The sequence below is a fragment of the Phaethon aethereus genome (genome assembly GCF_964289735.1).
Source record: "Phaethon aethereus genome assembly, chromosome: 2".
Classification (NCBI taxonomy): domain Eukaryota; kingdom Metazoa; phylum Chordata; class Aves; order Phaethontiformes; family Phaethontidae; genus Phaethon; species Phaethon aethereus.
In genome coordinates, this window is record NC_138582.1 from 75,562,776 (window position 1) to 75,588,911 (window position 26,136).

At 39.8% G+C, this 26,136-nt stretch overlaps 1 protein-coding gene across 3 annotated transcripts in view; it reads right to left on the minus strand.

Moving 5' to 3' along the window:
* The window catches only part of FHOD3 (formin homology 2 domain containing 3), a gene marked incomplete at its 3' end in the record, with an annotated part of 418,667 nt that overhangs the window by 200,611 nt on the left and 191,920 nt on the right, over positions 1-26,136 (minus strand). For all 3 annotated transcript variants that reach the window (XM_081996647.1, XM_081996646.1, XM_081996645.1), the window contains exons 4-5: positions 22,873-22,940; positions 5,358-5,463 (exon numbers count right to left, since the gene is read on the minus strand). In XM_081996647.1, the coding sequence (XP_081852773.1) occupies positions 5,358-5,463; positions 22,873-22,940 (174 nt within the window). The remainder of the gene's footprint in view (positions 1-5,357; positions 5,464-22,872; positions 22,941-26,136) is intronic.

A 26,136-nucleotide genomic window follows, 5' to 3' on the forward strand; every position in this document is an offset into this window, starting at 1 on the left:
GTCCTTGTAATAACGAGGGGTCTTTCTGATAAAAACAGCCAGCCGATTCCTGGAAATGGATCGTCCCCTCCATCACAGATAGCACACTTATAAACCCCAAGCATTCCTAGCAGCGGCTGGCTCGATGCAGAAATGCCACTGGCTCGCTGATAACTTCATGTCTGGCTTTCACAACGAGAGGGTTATCAGCAGCCGCTTCCAACCACCCGCTTGCAAAACCTCACCCTCACCTTCGACTTCCTCTAGCTCCTTGACATCTTTGGGCACACAGTGCCCCAGTGACAGACAGTAACCAGATGGTCTTTTACCATCCAGCACTGAGTCGTTTCAGGAATTTAATCCCATTTCCCAGAATATGCAGCACAGGCTTTCGTCCCGAAGCCGGCGTGCAGGCGGGATCGCGTGCCTCTGGCGTCACAAATAGGCCTAACTCGGTGGCTTTGGTGCATGTCTATGATCGAGCCGATTGCCCGTCGCTTTACAAACCTGACACCCTGTTTGGGCATTCATCAGCAATTCTGACCAACTCCAGTGGCTCCTGCGCATGTTCGACCACCCTGTCAAACAGCCCAGCACCTCCTAATTCCAACAGCAAAACCGCTTGCTGCTTTACAATCTGTAGCTCTTACAGCAATTTCCTTTCTCTTTTTGTTTTTGGCAGCTATGTACAACCTAGCTGCATGTTGTACATACAACATACGAGTCGGTCCTCACCCAGGACCATCTTTTGCACTTACTTCAACGTCTGTAGAGACCAACAGGACCTTATGACTTTGTCAGAAACGCAGCAGGCCTGTGACAGGAAAAACCAAAGCTGGTTCTACTGCAACCCAGTTCTGTCCAGATTATTGAATGAAGTATAGATGATTGAAATTTTGGATATACCCTATCTTTAATTTTAGAGTGTAATAATAGTTTGGGTTTTTGGGGGAGGGGGTATCTTAAAGCAGAAATATTGTCTCAACTCATAAGACTTAGCCTCTTTCCAAGCACTTGTTTTCCTGTATTTCTTCTTCTTTAAAAAAAAAAACAAACCCACCAACAAACACCATAAAGCAAAAAAATAAGAACACCAAACAATATGAAAACAACTCTCATCTAGACTTTAAACCCAGATTCTTATTCCCAAACAAGCACACATCTCTCTCTAAACCAGAAACCTGCATCCAAAGGCAGAATTTCATTCAAATGTGGTCTAGTATAAGCACAGAGTGATGGTATCATTTTTCCCTCAGCGTTAGTTCTCTGACTTTTTGAGTTGTAGTAAGGTCAAGGCCTCTTCCTGCTTGGACTGGACACCTAGCTTATGCTTTCAGACCACAAGAACGAACTCTAGCTTTCACCTAATTATGAACATTGCTAAGTACTGACTTGAATCCACAAGCAGGCAAGTAGTGATCCAAGTACACAAACACATTCTGCAAAAAAGGCCGGATGACCTTTTGACAACTTCACTGGATGTGAGGGACAGACAGGACAGGATCCCACCAGGTAGAACTTCTTACTTCAGCAGACTGACTCCTGAACCCCCATACCTCACTTATTAGGTATATTTTTAAAACAATTAAGCCTCGGTCCACACAAGCTGCTTTTCTTTCTCACCTTCCCAATAGCACTAGCTAAGTTAATAGAAAACATGAAGACTACCATAATTCTACCAATTATTTCATTAGTCTGTGCTCAGCCATGGCATTTCATGTGTTGCCTTCTCATTCTGTGCAAGGAACAGAAGATTTCAAAATTATATCCAAAAGCATCTTCCAAAATACAATAAGACATATATTATTTCTCATCAACTGTGTACATTTTCATCTACGTTTCACCCATTTCCATTTATTTTTAACATTTAGGCAACACCCACCATACTGCAATCTTGTAACTGGGACAGAAAATTTAAACTTCAGTACTATGAGTGAAGATCTTCATTCTTATGGATAACTGTCACCAAAGGGGAAAAAAAGGAAGCGGGGTGGGGGGGAGCAAGCCTGTTTCTGTGGGTAATAAAAAAAAAAAAAAAAAAAAAAAAAATCCCTCAAAACACAGAGTTTCTTTACATCTCCGTAATAATTAAAAGCAATGTCGAAGAGGAAATTTAGGGTGAAGAACTAATAAGTATGGAGAGAAAAAAGCTGTTTTCTAAACTAGTCTTTCAACAGAGTAACTCTCTCGAGAAGCCCTGGCTACTATTGGTTTAGGGCCTATACACTACCCTGTGACAAAAAGGAACACTTTGGGAAAGGTCCTGTCAAACAACCCCAGTTCAGGGAAAACGAGCAGAAAGAAACAGTCACTCCTTAGCATTCAACAATAAACTGTCTGGATTTCTCAGCTTTGTATGTAAAAGCCACACTTCACTTACCTATTAAAATAAGTAAAACTTTTGTGACTCATATTTAGTCATTTTTTTGGCAGCTCGGTCTGGCTTGAACCAAGTCAAAACCACTAAGCAGCAATTCACAACCAGGAAACATTAAAGAACTCAGACCTCTAGAAAAACAAAAGCAATGTCCTCAAGAAATAACTTGTACCTGGAAACTCATTGAGCCACCTAGAATCCTTATATATTTGCAACCTATCTTCCCTCCCAGGTCCAAAGCTATTTCTTGAAGAGTGCAGGCAAACAAGTTCACAGGAAACATTCGGAACCAGCTCAGTCCAGACGGGCAGCCCCGCATGGGCGAGCTCCGGAGGCAGAGCAGGCAATGCTGTGCCTAAGGCTGACATGTACTGTCACAAGCCCTGCAAGCTGGATTAGGGTCAAAGGAGAAAAACAGTGAATTACACCAAAGGTGCTGGAGAAATGCAGCCAGAATATGGAACCAGGGAGAAACCACATCCCTTTATGATTCAAGTCAAATGCACTGAAAATAAGGAGGATATATTTCATGCCAAAAGGATCTGCAGGACAAGGACACCACAGCAGTAAGGCACAAAAATTCTAGACAAAGATAACTTTTTTTTTAATATCCACAACTTAACACTGAGTTTAAAGCTTATGGGACCACCTCAGTGCTAACTATGATGTATCTTCAGTGACATATATTAACCTATTCGCCAGTACTCCAAGTTTAGTAAAATGCAGCACTGCAATAATACACACAAACCTGTCACAAAAAAATCCAACCAATTGCTATGGTCATCCAAAAATAACATACCAGAAAAACACTCTTACGTGACGTATTTAATGTTTCTTTTCAGCACCCTCCTCAATGTATTTGGATAAGATTGTGTGGCTACAGTGTACTTCCAAACCTATCTTTATCTCATTGCACATGCAGACCTATTCAGAAAGTACATGTTGGCTCCTGGAACTGCAAACCAACTGACATAATCTTGGAGTTGTAACAAGCTTTGAACTTCCTGAAAGACAATCAAGACAAATTTAATTTTTGAAATAAAACCCACATCACACACATTATTGTAACAGATGCTAGGATACACTATGCAGAGACAAACTTCAGCCTCTTGCACCAGCAAAATGGGGGTGGAAAAAAAGACCTGATTTCAGAAGACCACTTGTTAACAACAATGCAACAAGATGAGTTTGCAGTTTCTTTATTATGATGCCGTGGACACTGGCACTAAGGCTCTGGTTCATCATTCACCGAATTCAGTGGAACATCTCTAACTTCAGACCATGAATGCCAACCTCTTAAACACAGCACAACTAGAGAAGCCACACCAAGAAAGAGACCACTGTGATCTCCCTGAGTTCTGGATGCTTTAGGGTATCTCCTAGTAACAAGAAAAAGCAATCGATGTGGAAGGAAGTTTTAATTCTTCTCAATCCATACCTGGATGATGTCAAATGAGGTCTCAGTAAGATGAAGGCACACACAATAGTGCGGTGAAATCACTCAGATGTGACTGACTTCTCTGGTATCAGCAGATAATTCTGCCAGCTATGAGGCTCAGTGCCCTTGACCTTACCTGACATTGGAGCAGAAGAGCTGCAGGGCTATCTAGCATTTGGATTATGAGGCCACCTGCATACTCAGGTAGTATAAACACCTGTCAGGCTTCCTTATTTTGAATTTTCAACATATGGCTGCAAAACCCAGCAGAAGGGCAAAAGCATCACCCAGCCATGCTAGATGAATGCCAAGCTGGTAAAGGAGTACACCCCGAGACTGGAGACCAGACTGTCCTATACTGCACCTTTATTTTGCTTCTAGTCTGAATTTTCTGAGAGCATCTGTGGCCAGTTTCCTCCCAGAAAGAACTTTTTAGCTGTAAAGAAAATCTCTTTTCTTTCACGTGTTTCTGTGTCCTTGTCTAGTTTCATTGTGGTTAATAGTCTTTTACTTTAGAATATATACAAGCTAATATTCACATAAATTATATCACTGTACAACTACTGACATAGAACATAATTTGTGGTACTGGTTTGGTTTCTTACTCCCCCCCAAAAGCTGGTAGTTGTACAGTCTTATCTTCAAGTTCTTTACATGAAGCTGCACTTTATTTGCATCCTTGCTTTCAATAATGTAGCATTTCTGATTCTTAAAGAACCCTTCTCCTTATTTTTGTATTTGTTTTACTCCTCAATTTGCAGTTTGAGTTTTGGCAGTTAAATACATGAAAGTGACATTTCTAAAGACAGCTATATACGTCAGTCTAAGAAAATTCAAATGAGCAGTTACCCACAGCTATGCATTCATTAGCGCTCTGTATTTACTATGAGATCATCCAACAGCAAAGACCCCTTGGTCTATTCTCCCCTCGCTCATAATCCCTTGAAATACTGAAGGAACTCTCCCAATTTGCAGCCTGGGTCTCCTGGTTAGATGAAAATCGCACGCAATCATTTGGGTCACAATACAGTAAATCAGCTTTCTAATCCAGTAACGCACCTTTTCCGCATGACTCTCCAAACGCTACCTTTGCTAGTTATCTTTTAAGTGCAAAGAACAGAATGTAAACCTCTGATCACCTGTTCAACTCCAAAATACCAGATAGCTAAAAACTGTTTCCAGCCAACTGACCTTAAGATATGACTGTCTCACTGTTTATTCCATAGCTACTAATCCTACTCCAAGAGTTATTTTGCTCTGTGCCCCTCGACATTCACAATTATCTGGTAAAAGCTTTAGAAGATCTTTTCTTTCTTAGAATTATGGATTTTCTGTATAATCTACAAGAAAAGCTGTAAAATGGAGAGATTATCAATATTTGAATTTTTCAATTCATCCTGCTCAGCAGTGAGTATTAATATGCCCACTTAATTTTCCTGCATTACATGCAAGAATAGGGACCAAACTGAGAAACATGTTCCAAGACACTTAACACAGCAAGCTGTGGCAGACCTGAGAGCGCTTCACAGCAATAAAACCAACTTTTGGATGCATTTCCTTTACCTCTCAGGATGTAGTTCTGATAATTCTGGTCGGCCTCTGCTCCCACTTTGATTAAGCAAGTCAGACCTTCAGCAACAACAAACTCATGAACCAAGTCCTTGTCATCCTGCCACAGTAGAAAGGAAAAGCTGTGTTAGAAGTTTGAAAGACAAAAAAACTAGGATATATCATAACATAAAACCAAACGCATGCCTGCAACATTAACTTTATGTTTTAGATAATATAAGCATGTTGATATGAAAGTTTTTACATAGAAGACCAGAAGCAGAATTCTGAATTTTAAAATCAGAATTAAATACATTGATGCAAAGTCAGAAAAAACAAGATTTTACCTTTAAGTCAACTACAGAAGATTAATACCTGTAAAACATGACTTTTAATTTTTTTCATTAGTCTTGTAGATAGTCTACCTGATATTAAAATCTCATCATATCACATAAACAGTCATCCTTAAAGTTTTAAAGTGTCAGTATCAACAAGAGAAGGCCATCTATAATGCCTTAGCGTAATTCCAGTTTCAGTATTTGAAGTGCATACAATAAAACTTTTAGAATTGTTGTTCATTGTAATGTAATATTATATTCATTATCTTAACATAATATTAATTTATTACATTTAAAATGGAAAAGTATAGCGTTGAATATAAAACACTAGTAGATAATATTCCCATTACGATGGAAAACAGTGAACGTAAGAGAAAATACTCCTTAGTATTTGATGGGAGTTAAACTTCTTAAAGCAACTCACTTTTTTTTTTAACCATCAGTCCTTTACTCGGATACTTACCGAATCACGTACCAGGGAGAGGAGGGCTTTGCTGGGCACTACACGCATAATACTATGCCAAGGGATTATAGAGCCCCGTATCTAAAGCTTGCCTTCTCCTCTTACAGAAAGCTCATGCAGACAAACAAAAAGCTACTGAAAACTCGATTAAACAGCACCCAATGCATTAGCCATACAAATTAGGCACAAAACCAATTTAAAATATTAATGGAAGGGAAGTTCTCTGTGGACAAAATCATCATAGTTGCCAAGTCCCTTCTTTTGATTATTTTTAATATATGTCTTCATACACAAAAGTGTATTTATAGAAATTACAGCTTTCCAATAACACAGCCCTGAGAAGCCAAGATACAGACAGTATGAATTCACCACATACATTTAGAAAACTGCCAAGGGAAATAAAATAATCAGGTCCCTTTTAGTGTGACAATTCATTTACTGCAAAGTTCTTTCAGCCTGACAGATTATTTCTTATGAATGTCCTTCTTTCACCAGAGCTAAGTTATGTAATTCTTAAAGGCTGATCAAATGGGATATTTAAAATCGTAAGGTGATCTAGCAATTCATAAGAAACTGAGAAATTATGAGAAAAATGTGTTTAATGTTTCAGGAGAAGGTAAAATTTGTTAAAATAATATAAATATATATTTCACAGTCGTGTATAAATATAGAAATTTATCACATGATAAAGGTGATTTATCCTTTAAAAATATATATAAAGAGGAAGAAGACAATCATTCCCCAAATCTTTGCAAAAGTATACTGTAAAACTCCAAAGTACGCAAGATAAAATCCACCGCTGTGCACACTTGAGCTAAAAATTTTATTTCTTTCTTACTCTCAATGTTTTATTTTTTGAGGGTGTTATTTTTTTTCTTTAGACAGATAAAAGCCCTGATAAGGTTTTCTGAAGACCTAGGAAGAACTCCCGTGTCGGACCAGAGCACTACAGAGACAAGCACTCAATTTTATGAAGACAACAAATTTCCTCTATCTATCCATTTGCCATACTCAAAACACAATGGGATTACTAGTAGAATAGAGGAGGAGTACACAGACAATCTACCTGTTAATACAGACGGCACCTGATTTCCTCTGTTGTAAGTAAAGGTGTTTTGAAGGTGCATGCACAGATCCCCCTCCACAGCAACCCACCAGGGAATTCCCTTTGCCCTTCCAGAAGAGAACTGAAGAATTAAGACAGCCGTTTACACAGAGCAGCTAAGGACCTTTTCACAGCAGGGTGATGTGGACTTTGGCTGGCACAGAGGCTGCTGTACCTTTGGCCAAGCTGCCAACCTAAAGAGCATGTCCCCATGCATGGGGCAAGGGCCTCACCCAGACACGTGGACCTCTGCCCGTCCCATCCCGAGCAGTGGCCCTCTGGCAAAGCCCTTCTCAAGTGCCATTGCTGAAAGGAATGAACTCTTAATTCTGATGCAATTTATCTCCAGTTAATTTGTGCAGCAAGTGATGCCAAAATTCACAAGGTGAACTTCCAGAGCAACATTTTACAACTGGAGTCCTGGAAAAGTAAGAAAAGTATATAAGACAAAATGCTTTCTGAGGATCAAAGCCATATCTCAGGTCGGTTCCCCCCAAACTTGGGGTACTTGATTTAAAATCAAGCAACTACAAATAAGTACATAAATAAATATGCATGCATGCAATACGCAGATCCAAATCACACTGGATAGCAAGCAGCATTCAAGCTCACCCTGTATGATGGAGAGCCACCTTCAACAGAGCAGGGAGACAGAACCATACCCAAGGACCCCAGAAAAGTCTCCTCCCTGGCCACCCTTCGGAGCCAGGCAACTGCTCCCTCCCATATATCCCTTTGTATATGGTATTTTTAACTCAAAGAAACTTGAATAACCTCTTGTTCTTCAAGAATTCTGAATCTTATTTCTCCTAAAACTCAAGAGAGAGGAACATATCCCTGGAATTTGTCAATTTGTTAAAGTATATTCACACTAAGGCTACATGCCATGGTAATTCACAAGGAGTTTGCACACCTAGAAAGTAATTTGCACTGTATGCCAAGGTCAATGGTTAAAAATTCCCTGCTACTAAAGACAGAAGGTGCCAAATTTCACCTACCCAGAGTGGGCTGTGGTGGGAGCAAGGGCAAGGGACAGAAAGGACAGGAGTACGCAGGTTTTAGAAAAACTAACAGAAATCGGTAGCATAGTGCAGAATCAAGAAAGTTGTGGGGAAAGCACCCTCCAAAATAGTTTTTCTACAAATCTGATGTCAAATAGATGCCTATTTCATTGGACAACACCATTGCCTAATTTAAAAGAAACAACATATATAACAATATAAACTACTGAGTGAAATAACCACAATTATTTGTTCAGATAGTAATGATGTCCTAGCTCAGAGCACACTTCCTTGCTCTTTGAATACCTTTTGTTGATACTCGAGTAGACATTTTGATTTTGCATCAAGTGTGTTTGCATTATCCTTGAGTTGGGCAGGGGGAAAGTCTATTCTGGATTGACTCACAGTCAAATAAGCAAGACCGGAAAAACAGGAAAAAGGAGGAGTAACTGTAGTCTGCCGATTCTGATGTTTGTTAATAGACCTCATATGCCTGTTTAGGAAAAATAAAAGACGTTCAGATGATAAAAAAAATTGTCCCTATGCTAGAGAAGTTAACAGTAGTTCAGCTTCAGAGACCTTCAGGTCGAATCCAAAAACAAAAGCAAATTTTTAACAGCACATAGCCATTAAAGGCTGTTGATGTTCAGTGAAAGATAAAAACTGAAATACCCATGATAACTTTAAGGTGTGAATGCATATTAGAGTATCATCTGGGGAAAAGTTAGCATTTAATTCTCAAAAAACGTAATGCTAAAGATCTGTTTTACGTTGGTGACTTTTTTTTTTTTTTAAACAAGGACCTTCCCAAAGCAAATTTTGAGATCTGCCTTCTGGAACTTTTTCAGAGCAGCCAAAGGAGTAAACCACTACAGCATAGAGTCATCCTTGACTGAAAGGAGATATATTGCAGGGGAACAGCAGAGGAAATGAAGGGGACAAGGGACTCTAACTAGACTGCTTATGGAAAGCACTGAATAAACAAATCAGACCTGAATTAAAAAAGGCTTTTAAGGTACTTCTCCTTTCCCAAATAAAAGGGAAAAAGAAGGTGTAATGAAGCGGAGTACAAACACATCACGCTTTAGACATAAATCTGAACTCAGTACATTATCTATCCCATCATGTATATACGACGAGAGGAAAGAAGCAAACATCTGGAATGTGCAAAGAAAGATGAAAGGCATCCAAGCCCATACGTTCTACATTGAAAGGAGAATGTTTACATCAATTTTAGTCTAGGATAATCTTTTCAGACCCATTAACTCACTGACTTGCCAAGTTAGGTGACCTCAAGAGTAAAGGCTACTCTCTAGCAGCGGTAAGAGGTTCAGGTTTCCAGGAAAAGAGCATTCATTGTACAGAATATACGGTGTGTGTGACAACGATATGTACAAGTAGCTGCCGTATGTGTGTGATAACAGTTAAAAGGAGGCAGGGAAAGGTTGTCATTTGCTATGGAAATAGACTCCTCCGCTAATATCGCAAAGATTTACGACCCCTTAATCAGCAGGCATTAAAGCACCGATAAGAAAAGCAGCAAAACACAGGCAAAGCTCTCTAAGCTTCCTGCTAAGCTCCTGCAACCGTAAAGACTGTGCAGTGACACAAAGGCTGGCTACTTAAAGTCTTTATGAAAAGATCTCAGTCGCCTCATCAGATAACTATATTTTACGCATCCATTCACAGATCTGGAATAGATGGCATCTCTTCCATTCTTCGGGCGTCTCAGAAGGAAGAAAAAACAAGACAGTGTATGCCACTTTGTAATAGAGCTCTAGTTTTGTCCAATGTATAATGAAAAAGACATTAACTATATTCAAATTGGTGAGTTAAAAGCTTGCTTATATGGTTGACAAAATGCACAAACCATATGTTCACCTGCAAAATCAGCCTAGCTATTAAAAAATCCCCACAAACCCTATAATCTAGCAATCTATACAGTACGTTCATGTACCACTAGCAGAATAAGAAGTGTGGGCAGGATTCCCTTCTTTCCTACCCATTCTCCTGTCTCTGTACCATACGATATATTCTCTAATGCAGTTTCGCGGGGTCTTATCTGAAAGTGGAGAGTGAAGACTTTTTTTAAGGAATGGCACTTTGCAAGAATGCATCTTATCTGATGTGCAGCTTCCACGTGCAAAGATAAATTGTTTACATAGTGTTAAAGATAAATCTTTCGGAAGCCTGCTATTTCTGTGGGCCATATGTTTGAAAACTTTTACCCAAAGCATGATTATTTTTCTCTGCCACAAGAAAGTTGCTGCACTTCCTAATAAGAATCAAGGTTTTGGAACGCAGTTTCTCAAGGGCAAGTTTTTTTAATTTTTTTTTTTTTTTAAACTAACAAGCACTGGTGAAAGCTCTATTCCAAGTACTTGGGGAAACTGGATTACTAATTGAATATTCACATTCGGATATGCACATACATATTTCTCTCTTACGTGGCTAACAGCTGCGCAGAGTACTGTCTTTCCAAGAAATCATAACAAGACGCTTGTCTATGAGATTTCCACCAAGGAGAACCTAATTTTTATGGGTTTTTTTCCTTTCATAAACTATCCCATTGTTTCTGGTTGCTTGAGCATTCCCATATTTAATCCTATGCTGTACAATCTTCTCCTTTTTTCTGTTACAAAGTTAAACATTGCACATTTTATAATGTTCATTTCTTTAAGTGAGGAACCACGGAGTTCCCCAGCCTGCGCTCTCCACGTGACACGCTACTGAGTGAGCCAGCAATGACGCTCTGTACCGGTCAAACTTTCCAAAAGGCGGAAAGCCAGGAGCCAGAGCAGCACAGGCAGCCGGGGTACCGTCACAGCCACGAGAACCTTCTCGCTAAGCCCTGCCTACAGGCGGGGCCTGCGCTCGCACCGGGCTCCGGCGGTTGACGCACTTCATCCTCTGTCCGAGGAAGAGCTTCCCTCCCTGCTCTGCCACTCTACAACATCCCTCTTAAAAGAGATTTAAACTCTGATTCTCAGGCCAGCTCTGATTTCGTCTGTAGACCAAAACCAGTAACTTCACAAAGATATACTGCGTTCACATTTTAACGCTGTGATAAGTCGCCTAGGCAAAAGCCAAGATGAATATTGCCAATTTACCGTGCAGTGTAGCGTCAGAGGAGAAGGGAGAAATGTGAACCCCACGGGATTCGAAGAGGAGGAGCACCCTCCTCTGCTGCCTGAAATCTTGTGGGACGAGGTGTTGGCAGCATACCAATGCAGAGTCCTACGGGCAGAAGGGGCACGGCTCCTTCAGACCCTGCCTGGCTCCAGAAATAAAAATTACTAGTTTTTAAAAAGGGGGAGCTAGGGCAATATCCATTCGTTGCTATGTCCATCTCTCAAATAGTATGCGGGGAAGGTGTGCTCCAAGGAGCGAGGTCTCCTTGGAAACCCCTCTGCCTCAGACTCCCCTGCCAGCAGCATACGCTGCACAGCAAGGAGGCAGAGCTGAAACAGAAACCCCGGATGACTATGCTCAATGTGGAAAAAATAAAATAACAAGGAAACAAACACAGAACATTAAAATGCCAGTGCACTTGCAGGAAGTCCCCACAAAAATATAAATAATGGCCACCCTTTTTAGAACTGAAAAGACATTTTTTCACCCTTTCTTTTTTCTTTTTTTTTTTTTTAAATCTCCTGCAAAGTCAAGATAGGATCACAAAGTTCAGCTGGTTTTAGGAGGATTAAAGGCTAGGGATTAGGCTTCATTCATTTGGGGATGTAAATTAGTGGCAGGGTGACAGTGGCTGACCGGTGAGGAAAGGGAGGAAGGAGGAGGCAGGTCAAAGAGCAAATCATGCACAACTGCAGGCTTTCACTGGCATAAATCTCAAATGACAATACATCTGGCTCTCCACCACAAGAAAGTAAAATGCAGGACTATTGCCTAATATAGTTGAAAAGCCTCCTCTGTTACTAAGCGAATAAAGGCAGAACAATAAAATCTGGGCTTCTGTTAGCAATAGCATCAATGATGGGTAGGTCCTTATTTCACCCTTCCTATCCCTAATAGTGCAAGGAGAATAGAAACTGTGGGTCTTCTTTCCTAAGCGTTCCTCTAGCCCTGGCAAACCCTCACGTATACAGAAAACCCCCAGAACAGCCCCATAGCTTGCTCCTAACCTGACTTCCCTGAGAAGCAGTAGCAATCTGGCAGTGCGGGGCTATGACCAGAACGCACTTCCATTACCTGAGAGCCTTCAGGTTGAACGGGTTTCCCATAGAATTTCAAATGCTTATACGATGCTCTGCCCCAGTACTCATGGAAAATTAACAGCCAGTTCCTCTCAGCCCTCCTATCAGCTATCTAGCTCTGCAACCCCAGAGTCTACATTAGAAATATACCGCAATAGTCTCCACAACAGTATTTTTAACTATTGCTACCTGCCTTCAGTATGCATCACATCTGCTAAAGTTACCAGCAAAATAATTACTCTCATTGACAAGACAACAATGATGTAGTAATAAAAGAATTATTCTGTGCTCTATTAGAAACAGAAATCCCAGCCCATTTCTGGACTCCAGCTTTTTTACTGGCTAAGCAACAGGTTGCATTTTATAGATCAAGATTGGCTTGCAATGTTTGCTGTTAGAAAAGCTCATTTTGGCTTGAAAAACTGAGTAAACATAGTCAGGAAGTGATTGAAAGAGCATGGACCGCCAAGTTGAAATTTATAGTTACTTTCCCACACTTTAAACTATAGTTCTGTTCTTTGGACTCCAGAATTATTGATATAATTAAAATACTAGAATCGCCAGTCCAGAAGTGCCTGATACTATCTAATTCAATTGTCACTGTTTATTTCAGTCCATTTTAAAAGCCAAGTCATCTACTGCAAACAAATCTGGAAAGAAATCATCCAAAAACACACACACAAACATGTATATACACATACAAGCATAAATTAAGTCCTATGAGTCCCGCAAGGCTGTATTGCCATTTCAGCCTAAATTACTTAAGCAGCTACAAAACAATTCTATGTATGGACCAGATGAGCTGATGGTTTAGCAGGCAAATCTTGTATTAAACCATGAAACCTCTCCACTATTTTGAGTCAGGACACCACTTTTGGAAGATGAACCAAACACAGCTCTCAAGGGTAGCTGCCTTCTGCTGTCACAAAGAGTCCACCTCTCTAAGACAAGTATCTTCACTCCCTGATACCTGGCAAATGAGAAACTACCCCAAGATACGGATGCTAGGCAAGTTCAGTTGCTGTCTTCCTTCCCCTCCGCTCCCAACAGCACACCTAGAAGAACTCCTTGAGAGCAAGGGTGCCCTGAACTGGGATGTTCCAAAACTGCACTCAGCTGCTAGAGGTAACTGAGGCAGTGGCAGAAGCGTTTGAGCGGTGAAGGGTTTGACAGGGACCAAGCAGCCAATTTGTCTCGCAGTGGAAGCTCCTTCCCCTTGCTACCTCTGTTGATTGCAAATGCACTTCAGCCACTTTATGGCCCTCCCTGGCTGTGCCACAGCTTCCGCTCCTCTGTCCTCCAAGCTTTTCTCTACACTCGTCCGTGCTGGCTCCACACTCCTTATTTGCTTCTCTCCTCCAGCCTCCACGCTTTCCCAACTCATTACATGTACATCCATGTAGAAGCATGACCGTAACATGATATAAAGACATCAATATTTTTACACTGCTCCCTTTTTTCCTATTCTCGCATCTATCTACATGGAGCAACATTTTACAAGAGCATGCATGGAAATAACTATTCCCCTTTACTTTCAGTGGGGTAATATATTTAAGCAAGCTACAAAGCAAAGTTTGGCTCCTAGTGATGATTACAATGAAAAATCAATTTTGTTGCATACCCTTGCCATGAATCAGTCGTCCAAGTAGCAATCACGAAATGTCAGCAATTTTTTGTCAGCCTTTTAAGCACATCTGTGTCAGCTATTAATAACACTATGCCATTAAAGTATTAAAACATTAATTGTCTTTCTTTCCAAGATGAAAACATTTCAAATACAGACCACACTATTGCTTATTATTGATTTCCACCTTGGCACCAATAAAGAGATACAGAAATTCACTCAAGAGTAATTTACAGTCATTAATCCCCTATAATGTCCCTTTTGAAATGACCTCAGTCCAGAAAATAAAAATTCTGTTGTTTCTCAAGAAACACATTTTGTATTGTGCTAAAAATACCAGCAAAACAAATATAGCAATTGCCAGTGTTTTCCATCAGCAAAGCAGAGAAGCTGCAACACTTACTATTTCACACCTCCTATACATAAGGACACATTTTAAATTGGATGCCTTCCCACAGTTTCTTTTGGATAGTTGAAAGAATACATGGTGGCATAATAGATGTTTTAATAGTTAACATTACTTTACCAATTAAAATGAGCGAAAACATAACCAGTATTTAATACCTTGAAACAAATATGCAATTCTCTTACAGACAGAATTTCTTCAAGCTTGAGGATACTGGGAAGTACTTTAATCTGAAAGACGTTCAGACATCTTTGGATTTTTTTCATCTGTCTGAATTTTTAAAAATGTATAAAATGTGAAACAAGACATTTGTATGAATAACTTTTCAGTAATGCAAAGACTTCTCAAATTCTTCTCAAATTCCTCAAATGACAGGTATACAGATACCTAAGATATCCAGCATTAGCCATGTAACTATCCCAGTAGCTGTCCTACAGCATATGAAGAAAAAACTTGAGGAAATAAGTAATAGGTAAGAATCAAATCCTGCTTTATTAGATTTGTTGAGATGCCTCAGAATCAAATCACTGTTTATTAAGACACAGTTAAGGTTATGTTTAGAGCATCAAGCTCCAGCCAACAAAAGCAGAAGAAAAAGTATAGAATCACAGAATCATTGTTAGAAAAGACCTTTAATGATCAAATCCAACCATCAACCCAAAACCACCATGCCCACTAAGCCATGTCCTGAAGTGCCACATCCACACGTTTTTTGAATACTTCCAGAGATGGTGACTCCACCACCTCCCTGGGCAGCCTGTTCCAATGCCTGACCACCCTCTCAGTGAAGAAATTTTTCCTAATATCCAATCTAAACCTCCCCTGGCGCAGCTTGAGGCCATTTCCTCTCGTCCTATCACTAGTTATTTGGGAGAAGGGACCAACATCCAACAGTAGAAGGCAGACAATAAATATTGCATACATTTATGAAAACATTTCTTAGCATTCTCTTATTTTTTTCCTTTTTTAAAATAGTAATCTTGTCTAGTGAAATGAAAGTAACTTCTTACAATAACTGCTCTTTCCTATTGGACATGAAAAAAGGATAGATTTAAAACCTGAAAACTTTCAGCTCATATTTATGTTATTTTATCAAGGTCCAATACATCATTTATTACCACCCATTTCCCATTCATTTATTACTTTTTCTTCCTTAGTGAGATGCATCTCATTTGTATATGAATGAAGAATTGGTCCTTTAAGATTCTGCGTATCCCTTCATAAAGAGTTTTCTTCCTTTTAGATACATAAAACAAATTCTTAGCAGACCAAGGAGAAAAATTAGCTTACAGTCTTTCATGTTTAAAATTTTCTGATTAGATAATCAGTCTGTAAAAGACAGATAGTGGCACTTATATGTAGGGCAGGAAATAGAATTTGCACTGCTAAGACGAAAACAAAGGTATCTTCAGTGGATGTAACTGAGAACACCAAAGAACCAAGTTGACAAAAGAGAAATTAAAATTTAGAGAGGAAAGGATGCTTAGCCTGCACAACAAAGTTGTTCCCATGACACACTTATGTTCTTACTTCTTACAGACTTAAAGATGATCTTCAGTTACCAAGAGACCAAATTATTGTGATCCTGCCTGATTGATCTTCACCACCATCTTCTCCAAGACAGTTCTGTTTCCCCTTTACTCTGAACATGGTGTTTTGATTCTTCAGTGACTTTGGTCATTAACTTCACTACTTTCACCTAACCTGCCCGATTCCTGCATCAAACGAGGAACCTGCAGGTAGAAAGCCATCTTACTGTGACACTATAATGCCTGACTTCTAGTGCTCTCACTTAACCTTGCAGCTGCATAATGCCATGTTCACCCTTGAAAGATCCCAGAGTTACCATCAAGTTCTACCAGTGAAAATGGTGGGCTACCTGTTTGGGTTGTATGGAGCAATAGACTGATGCATTCTGTCTTTCAGGAGAGGGAACCAAACTGTACTGCAATTCTTAAAACAGGCTGAAAGAAAGAACATAGAAAAGAAACTCTACTACTATTTCAGCAAGCTGAACCATTTGGAAGTAACTGTCTGTTTTCAATATTTTATTATTTCAGTTAATGAAGGTGCAGATAATCACAGGATCTTTTTGCCCAGATAGCTTTTTTCCCCTGTGAGTGCAAGAAGCAAGGAAGCAAAAGTAAGTCACACCTCAGTATCAGATTAATCTGTACAATTATTAGCCAGAAAACCTTTGGTTGCCTCTCCTTATAAAGACAATGCATTTAGCTGAAAATGAACAAAAAGAGTCCTGCTGTCACTGTCTCTGTTTACCACAGTCCATCTACCTGTATACATTCAACCACCAGGTAAAAACAACACTGAAACTAAAGACATTTTATGCCGTTGACTTGACGGGGACAGAATTTCATCCTTTACACCTTGAGTAGACAGCAGTTCATCGCAGAATTAAAAATTTACTAGAAAAGTCACGTAGACCAAGACCCTACCAGGAATATTCTTCATGGCAGCCAAGCAACAGATCAAACAACGTTGATGCATTGTATTACATACTTGAGGAAGCTAAAGTAGATAGGCTCCATATAAAACAAGGCTTCCTGTTAATTCAAAGACTCGCACAGATTAAAGAATTAATAACAGTGGCTTCCCAAGTTTTTAGGCTATCCTTGTGGTAGAATTAGTTCACATTTCATAGTCTCATTAAGAACTGTTTAGATCTCAGCTCTTAACATTGTCTAAGCATGAAGATGACACTCTATTTGCCAGTGGATAAATTGATTTTGATGTTTAATGTGTCATGTCTGTTATATTTAGAATCTCTAAACAGTAACGAGACATACCTTTTGTAAAACAGGATTAAACAGATATAGAAACTGCTACGTGGAACTATAATGAATTCGACTTGGGAAGGAAGTGAAGGTTTCTCTCTTTTTCATGACTTAATCAAGAATCCTTCCAAGAGGGCTCTTAAAGGGGAGAGGTGGCCGCCTGCCTCACAAGTGATGACAGCAGCCCCTAAATCAAGTGTCACACATCTTCAAACCCTAAGGAATCATCAGTCATGCTTGCAGGAGGGGAAGGAGCAGCCTCCTTCCTTGAGATCAATGAGGCAAACACAGAATACTCCTTCTGCTCTCCTAAGGATGACTGATGACTCCTTAGCAGCTGAAGTGTGTGACATTTGATTTCACTCACTGATAAGATTGTGTCTATCCAAACACCTTCTAGTTAATGTTTTCAGGGCCCCTACATAGCTGTTCTTTGTGACTGTTTTACACAAAGCTCAATTGTTCAATGATTAATGGATTTCTCAACAATAGAAAAAAATTCTGCAAGACAATTTTGTGACCTTATTGCTTTTGTGACCTTCTCCTGGAGAAACTGGCGGCTCGTGGCTTAGACGGGTTTACTCTTCGCTGGGTGAGGAACTGGCTGGATGGCCGAGCCCAGAGAGTTGTGGTGAATGGCGTTAAATCCGGCTGGCGGCCGGTCACGAGTGGTGTTCCCCAGGGCTCGGTTCTGGGACCAGTCTTGTTCAATATCTTTATAGATGATCTGGATGAGGGAATTGAGTGCTCCCTCAGTAAGTTTGCAGATGACACCAAGCTGAGTGGGAGTGTTGATCTGCTGGAGGGTAGGAGGGCTCTGCAGAGGGATCTGGACAGGCTGGATCGATGGGCAGAGGCCAACTGTATGAGGTTTAATAAGGCCAAGTGCCGGGTCCTGCACTTTGGCCACAACAACCCCATGCAATGCTACAGGCTTGGGGAGGAGTGGCTGGAGAGCAGCCCGGCGGAAAGGGACCTGGGGGTGCTGGTTGACAGCCGGCTGAATATGAGCCGGCAGTGTGCCCAGGTGGCCAAGAAGGCCAACAGCGTCCTGGCCTGTATCAGGAATAGTGTGGCCAGCAGGAGTGGGGAAGTGATTGTGCCCCTGTACTCGGCACTGGTGAGGCCGCACCTTGAATCCTGTGTTCAGTTTTGGGCCCCTCACTACAAGAAGGATGTTGAGGTGCTGGAGCGTGTCCAGAGAAGGGCAACGAAGCTGGTGAGGGGTCTGGAGCACAAGTCTTCTGAGGAGCGGCTGAGGGAACTGGGGTTGTTCAGTCTGGAGAAGAGGAGGCTGAGGGGAGACCTTATCGCTCTCTACAACTACCTGAAAGGGGGTTGTGGCGATGAGGGTGTTGGTCTCTTCTCCCAAGTAACTAGTGATAGGACAAGAGGAAATGGCCTCAAGTTGCGCCAGGGGCGGTTTAGATTGGATATTAGGAAAAATTTCTTCACTGAGAGGGTGGTCAAGCATTGCAACAGGCTGCCCAGGGAGGTGGTGGAGTCGCCATCCCTGGAAGTGTTCAAAAAACGTGTGGATGTGGCGCTTCAGGACATGGTTTAGGGGACATGGTGGTTCTGGATTAATGGTTGGACTTGATGATCTTAAAGGTCCTTTCCAACCTAGTGATTCTGTGATTCTGTGATATTCTGATCACAACACAAAATGGGAATCTAGGCTCCTCAAGAAAAACAGTGGGAGATCTCCTGCATTTCTCAAATGACACTTCGTGGAGAAAAGAGTCCTAAAATAAAACTGGCTTTTTTTCCTCAACACTTTGAAATATACCCTCTACATCTGCTTTCCAGAAAACCAAATACATTGATTAATTATAAAATATTTTCCAAAACTTTGAGAAGCAGATTTACACGACTGTAGATATCAACAGACTTGAAACATGCTTTATAACTTTCTTACAACACCATATTCTTATCCAGTTATTTCATATTTTGAAATTATGCAATCAGCGTGATTTGATTTGAAACCATGCTTTGTAAAGCTTTGTAACTACAAGGAACATTTTTGAATATAGGTTCTAAAACATGCCTGCTTTATATTACATCTAGTCCTATCAGAGGTCTTGTTAAATAAACTTTTTTGATACCATGTAAATTACGCAGCGGTATTCACATACATTATAGTGCTCATACACAATTTTTTTAAGTTTGATATTGAATTAAACATTTTAAGCAGCTGTACTTTTATCTCTCTTTCAACATCACAATCAGGAAATGCAAGAATGTTTTCTGACCCTGATTTTATAAGTGCAATGTTCAGCTGGATTCTGCCCCTGATGCCTTTGGGAGTTTTAGCACTTTGCACAAAATCCATGAATCTCTGTTAAACACAAGAACCAGGCAACTCTGAATGTATTTGCTGACAGACTTCTAAGGGAGCTGAGCTGTACTCCAACAGATTGTCAATTATATTTGTATATCTTTTTTCAATTCTTTTAAGGTCAAGTGCTTCATATACTCCTAGTCTGAACATTACTTTCCTTACTCTGTAAGTTTGTTCATCAAAAAGCATACTGATAAATCAGAAGACGAATACTACAGTACAGTCCAGCAAAAGATGATGAGGGAGGCTATCTTAGAATGGTATTACTGTCAAAGAAAAATGTTCCACATAACGTTTATAATTTTGCCAAAACCAGCCCACCAGAAGAAACCAAAGAGAAATTCCAAGTTTGGACTTGACAAATAAATCTTTCATTTAAAATCTGAAACAAAGGTACTGCTTTTGCCAAACATTGCTAAGCTTCGCTGAGGCCTTGCGTGAAAAACCAAGAGCTCCGACTACTTGGAATTAATATTTGATGTAAAACTTGGGCTTGTTCCCACAATGCAAATAAGAGACTGCACATTACCTTGAAGCTCTTTAAATTAAAAATGATACTGACACAGAACTGTGCCAAATTAATTCAGCTATGATGAAATGATTATAAAAATATGGTGTTCCGAACTGCCTTGGCACTTAAAGACACGATGAGGTCTTCATAACACTCTGAAAATTTGTTAAAATGAAAATAAAGACTGGTTTTGAAGTCAACATTTTATTTTTGAAACATTATACTCTTAAGGAATTTAAAATACTAAACATAATGAGATACAAAATCAAACAGATATTTATGTTGAAAAATACACTTTTTAAAAAACTTTTAACATCATAATATATTTCTGATGCTGACATACTTTAATGTCATAGACTGAAAACTTAAGTATAACCTCTTGGACGACAGTGCTTAGTCTACAATATAACCTTATAATAATAATTTGTATTTTTCTTCACTAAAAAATTGAAATAGTTTTTCTTTTATAAAATAGATATAAAAATCATCTTACATTCTCTCTCATGGTTCATTAGGAGATAAGTCAAAATCGTCCTCAAAGATGCCCTTAGCAATGCCGGTAACTGTTGTTAAGGACAGCAAAGTTGACAGGTAAACAGGAGTTTACATCATACATGCTCTCATTTTCCAGTTTGAAGTGTACTACCTCAGATACTTGAGCATAGTATATGAATACTCTCCAGCTTGAGGAAGACTTCTCCTCAACTATCCACTAATGAGCACCTGTATTTTGAGAGTAGATGAAGATCTTTTGAAGAGTATGTTTGTTCGACAAACAGCCACAGTCCTACCAAAGTAGCTACTTAAAGCAGTAATTCCCAAATTCCTTCCCATAAATTAAATTTATTCCTTCCAATTAAATTTATTAGGATAGATATTTAAACATTTCCATGAAAACAGCTGGTCATCTGGAAGACAGACATCTTACTGGTGTGTTCATTGAAAGCACTGAGCACTATGTGCTCAGAAATACCTACTATGCTTCATATAATCTACATGGAAGAGAACATTTATGAATATCCAAACTGGGAAAAGTCATGATGGAAGGTATGGGAGGTGCAGGATGGGTGGGAAGAGAGTCTTAGCACTCACTGCTAAATATGTGTGAGTGCCCAGATTAACCTGTGGAATACAGAGATTCACAGAAATACAAATACTTCCCAGAAACAGTGGAGATGAACAAAAAGAAGAAACCAGAGAAGACTCTTGGAAACCTGCCTAATTTCCTCTGTGCACACAGTCCACCCACTTGGCAAGCTTACTGGGAAATCCCACTTGCATCATTGTGACTCTCAAACAGTCTTTCCCTGGGAATGCCTTGAGGGAACAATGGTTTTCCCAATCTGTGGACAAGAGATGACCAGACTATTTTGGAGCTGGAACCCCTTCTTTGTCCAAAAATTTCAAAATTCAAGGACTTTTTTCTGACCCAGAAGACATCTACCAAAATTTTCCATTAAATGGTCCACACTTCAACATCTACTCCTACTGTTCTGAAAATTTTCATTCTGGCACTTTGTAAATTCTGAATGCTTAACCTTGAAATATGCAAAAAGCATTGTGTGTTTTGGAAATCTGCAGTTCTGCAGTCTTGTAGAATTGTTAATTGTTGTTGTTATTCTTAGGAAAAAATGTCTATTTAAATTTAAAAAAGCAAAAAATGCTAAACTAACAGCTTCAAACACTTGCACCTACCTACTGTAGCCGAAAACCACTATAGGTTGTCATTCTCCATTTGGATCCATTAGTAGAGGAGGAGAGGTGCTTTTCTTATTTACTTCACTTATATTTACTAATAGAAATGGAATGTGGCATCCTAAATTCCATTTTAGGACCACATTGGCAGTATGCCCTAGTTCTCTCAGGTATCTTCTTTTCACTTTTCCTGAGCTGTTCTCTCCAACAAGTTTCCTTCCAGTCCTGCAATTTTCCAGGGCCTTCCCCTTACCCAGTAAAACCAATCTGAAATCTAAGCTTTTAGTTCAATTCACCTTCTTATCATCCTCACCATTTGTCTATCACATTTGCTACTTGACCCCTAACAAGACCCTAAATCCTGCTGATTTCAGCTCTCCTCCATAACAACGCCCACATTCAAATCCATGCCTTTCCTTAAACTGAAACTGATCAGTCGCTACCGTCTCCTCCTCAGCTCTATAAAGTATCTTTTCAGCTAATCAATAAATCATTTCCTCTAACCTCAACCTAAACTCTTAACACCTTCAGAGCTCTCCCACTACATCTTGGTTTCTCATCACATCTGCCCCATGTCTCTCACATCTTTTTCAGTTTTTGATGTGGCTTAAACCTAGTCTGTCAATTATTGGGCCAATGTTGGGCCATCACCCCAACCCATGGTTTCCTAGCTCCTCTTCTCTCACCGCCCTCCCAGTCTTCCCAATACAGAACTTCCCAATACAGAACTATGCCACTGTCTAACAAGCAGCCTACGTGTCCATCTAAGAGTCCAAATTTTCTGCTCTCCTTTCCCGGCAGGTTCCAACCACTAACTCTGCCATTACTCCATATCTGGTCCTGCCTTCTGACAGACTGAAGGAACGGGGGAAAGCTTGCAGACCATAACGAGAAAAGACCCTAAGAAGAAACTGGCTAATTACACATTACAAATGAAGTCTTAAAATTCTCTTTTGCCAGAAACAGTAAGTTATTCTCTACATGAAAAAAAAGAAATTCAATTCATATTCAAATCACAGAAAGGACAGGTATTATTTGCTCACCTGAAATATTTGTTTCAAGGAGAAAAGTGCCCGTCTCAGCTCCCGTCCATTGGAATTGTAAAGTTTTTCTGGGAAAAAAGAAAAAGACAACAGAAAGAAGTTCAGCATAAACAAAACTGACAACGTGGAAAAAAAGCAGTACAGATTTCAAAGGAGTTAGAGTGGAAGAGTCATAGCGCCCATTTCCCATTTGGTGGACTGCTGTTAAAGAAAGAAGCATTTTTTTTTTATATATATACACATACAGGACTCGTTCTTTTAAAAAGTGCAAGTAAAATCAGGGTTTAGTTGTCTATAACGTCAGATAGCATCTCCCTGGTAAATTCACAATAGCTTCAACAAGACCAGTGAGAAACAATGCTCTACGGAGTTTCCGAAAATGCCTAGAAATACTGCCCTTTCTGCATTAAGGTAAATTTAGGGTTTATTGAAAGTACCAGATTAGTCTCAAAAGACTCAACTGAAAGTACTCTTTGCTTTTGTTATCAAAGCTACAGCCACTGAATCCCATCCTTGACTGCCTTCCCTCTAGACATTCTTTTCTCATGTTTTCATCTTTCTATTGTTAAATCCTTTCTGCAATGGCAATGAATGTTAATACCAGAAATAGTCGGACAGTCTGTTCTAAGCATAATTCAAAACAGTATTTTATTGTCATGAAAACTGATCTTGATCTTTCTATAAACGAAGCAGAAGCCTTTTTTTCATCATCCAATACTGAAATACATCATTTATTCCCCTACTAATGCATACTCATAGAAATAATTTAAAGACAACAAAAGCATCTCCTCTGCTATCTTTCTGAATGCTGCCACACTGTTTGTGCCTTTAGAAGAAGTCTCGGACTGTACATCTCACGTTTATTATTGCGTGTTTGGAAGTGATTTGTGACTATGCATGGATGGAGCAGAAGGTACACTCTTCAAGTCTTCCCGGTCTACTACATTTGGCATATCTGATAGAGAGAGACTACATAAAACACTTGTATGGTCCTAAACTGAATTTTATTACACTAATGCAGTCTGAGGACAATTACAAAGGAAAATCAAATCTTCACAGTCACCTCCCATGACACACTTTGCCTCACCCACAGATCATCATGAAAGGACCTTCTCTACAATGGACAGCAGCCAGCAGGTCATGAGATCGAAGCTACAATGCCCATGGAGTGGGAATATTCTGCTGAGAAAATGAAATATCAAACCCCACAAGTTTTATTTCTTACTCACCTTTGTCTAGTTCTCTTTTAATTACTACTTTAGACTACAAAATCAAATTAAATTTTATTTCCCTCTCTCAGGAAGTTACAAAAAAGGCCTAGCATTTGAGAAGTCAATGCATTTATTACTCAGTAATCATTTTTTACATCAATCAAAGGCGGCAGGTTTTAATTTTAGAAAAACATTTCTTATTCCCCACAGACATAATCAACCAAAGGAAAAATGTGAAGTAAAACTTCAGCAAAACTTACACTTTTTTGGGGTAAACTTTGAAAGTAGTTTTGTTCATCCCTAATTGCCTCTGATTTCAAAGGCAGAACATAGAATTGGCAAAACTATTGTTGTTATAAGTTGTCTCCTTCTTTGCACTGTTTATAGATTCCTGACAAAACATTGGAGGAACGGATTTCACTTCAAGCCATAAACTTAGAGGCATACTTTAATTACTCTCGCTTAAAAATGCACTGGCATGTGAAGCTACGTTTCTTGGCAGGATAAAGAGTAATTTTGTCAGGAAAGCTTAAAGAATAATAAAGGTCGTTTAAGAGCTGGTCTGTCAACTTCACATGCCATATTACACAAAATATTCCTCTTTGAAAGATACCTCCATCTGGCATTTGTTATTACTAATTTCCCTCTATTCATAATTCACTAGCATCATTACAAGCAGAATCTCTCCAAACAAGGCAGTACATTATCATCCTAATTAAGAGAGGCACCACTTCTTAAAGAGCTGGCGACTTTGTACGTAAATATCAATGTCTTAACAAATGCCATCTGTTGGTCTTGGTCTTAAACAGGAACAATCATCATCCCGGCCCAGGGTAAAGTCTAACAAACCATTGTTATGATACCATAACGCTGGTTGCTTTCATTGGTGCGTGCAGATTTTCGATACGTCTCAGAGGAACAATGCCAAACATTTTTCTTCTTGGTCTTTTCACAGAGCATAACATCATCCTTGGCAATTGGCACAAATAATATTCTCCCTGCTCGCGTGTAGCAAAGAGGACAGAAGTTACTAACTGCAGCTCAAAAAGGGGTCTATCATTAGAGCTGAAGAATCAATAACTACTGGAATTATCAAGTTTGGCAACAACAATGGCAACAAGAAAGCAGCAGGTATTGTAAATGCTTGAGCTGGTCTGACACCCCTTTTGAGGAGCAGCAGTCCAGGTAAGGCACTTCTGACAGCTACTACCAGGACACAGCAATCTATGCAGAGACGATGGACATTGGCAGATCCCTTCTCACATGGAGCTAATCTTGTTCAATCAGCTCAGAAATACGAGTTCCTAACCTCTTCACCTGATGTTCTTAAACGTGGGCAATATATTGACTGTCTACATACATCTTGGCACCCACTTATAGTCCTGGCAGCCCTCAGAAACATTCATGGAGCATAACCCTAGGAGGGAAGTGAGACGGTCACTCCTCAGAGTCTTTCCGCATCAGAAGATGTTTTGGTTTAGAAGACCACAGTCCAGGGCGAACCTCACCCAGGGCAGGAAAGCTGGCATAAGCCAAGGTACTGCATGCGTCACCTTATAGAAGCTTGCAGTTTTACTGTATTTCTGTGCACTGTTTTTCAGAAAATAAATGCATACACCAGATTACAGCTCAGGGACACTTGGGAAAATGCTCTCAAGGCCTGACAGGATCCCCATTTGTCAACACTAACTTTAACATCACAGGGACCTCAGGGCTCATCGCAAAAGCCCCAAACTGCAATTAAGGCTATGAAAATGCATCAGCAGAAACTGAAAGGCAACAATCACTCAATTTTTTTTTTTATGGTAGAAAATCAAATTTAAAAAGCAGAGAGAGAAAAGCAAATTTGCTTATGATGTTTTCACACTGAAGATGATTCAGAAACCAGGCAGCAAATGCTTTTTAACAGTCGTTGTTTTACATTAGCTATTTAAAGCCTTGCTCTCTTGTAAACAGACTGAGAAACAGCCTTCCATGCTAAAGCACAGAGGTGACTGTAATTCCCACGGTGCATCCCTGGCAGAGCTGTCTTTAACCGAAACAAATGATGCCT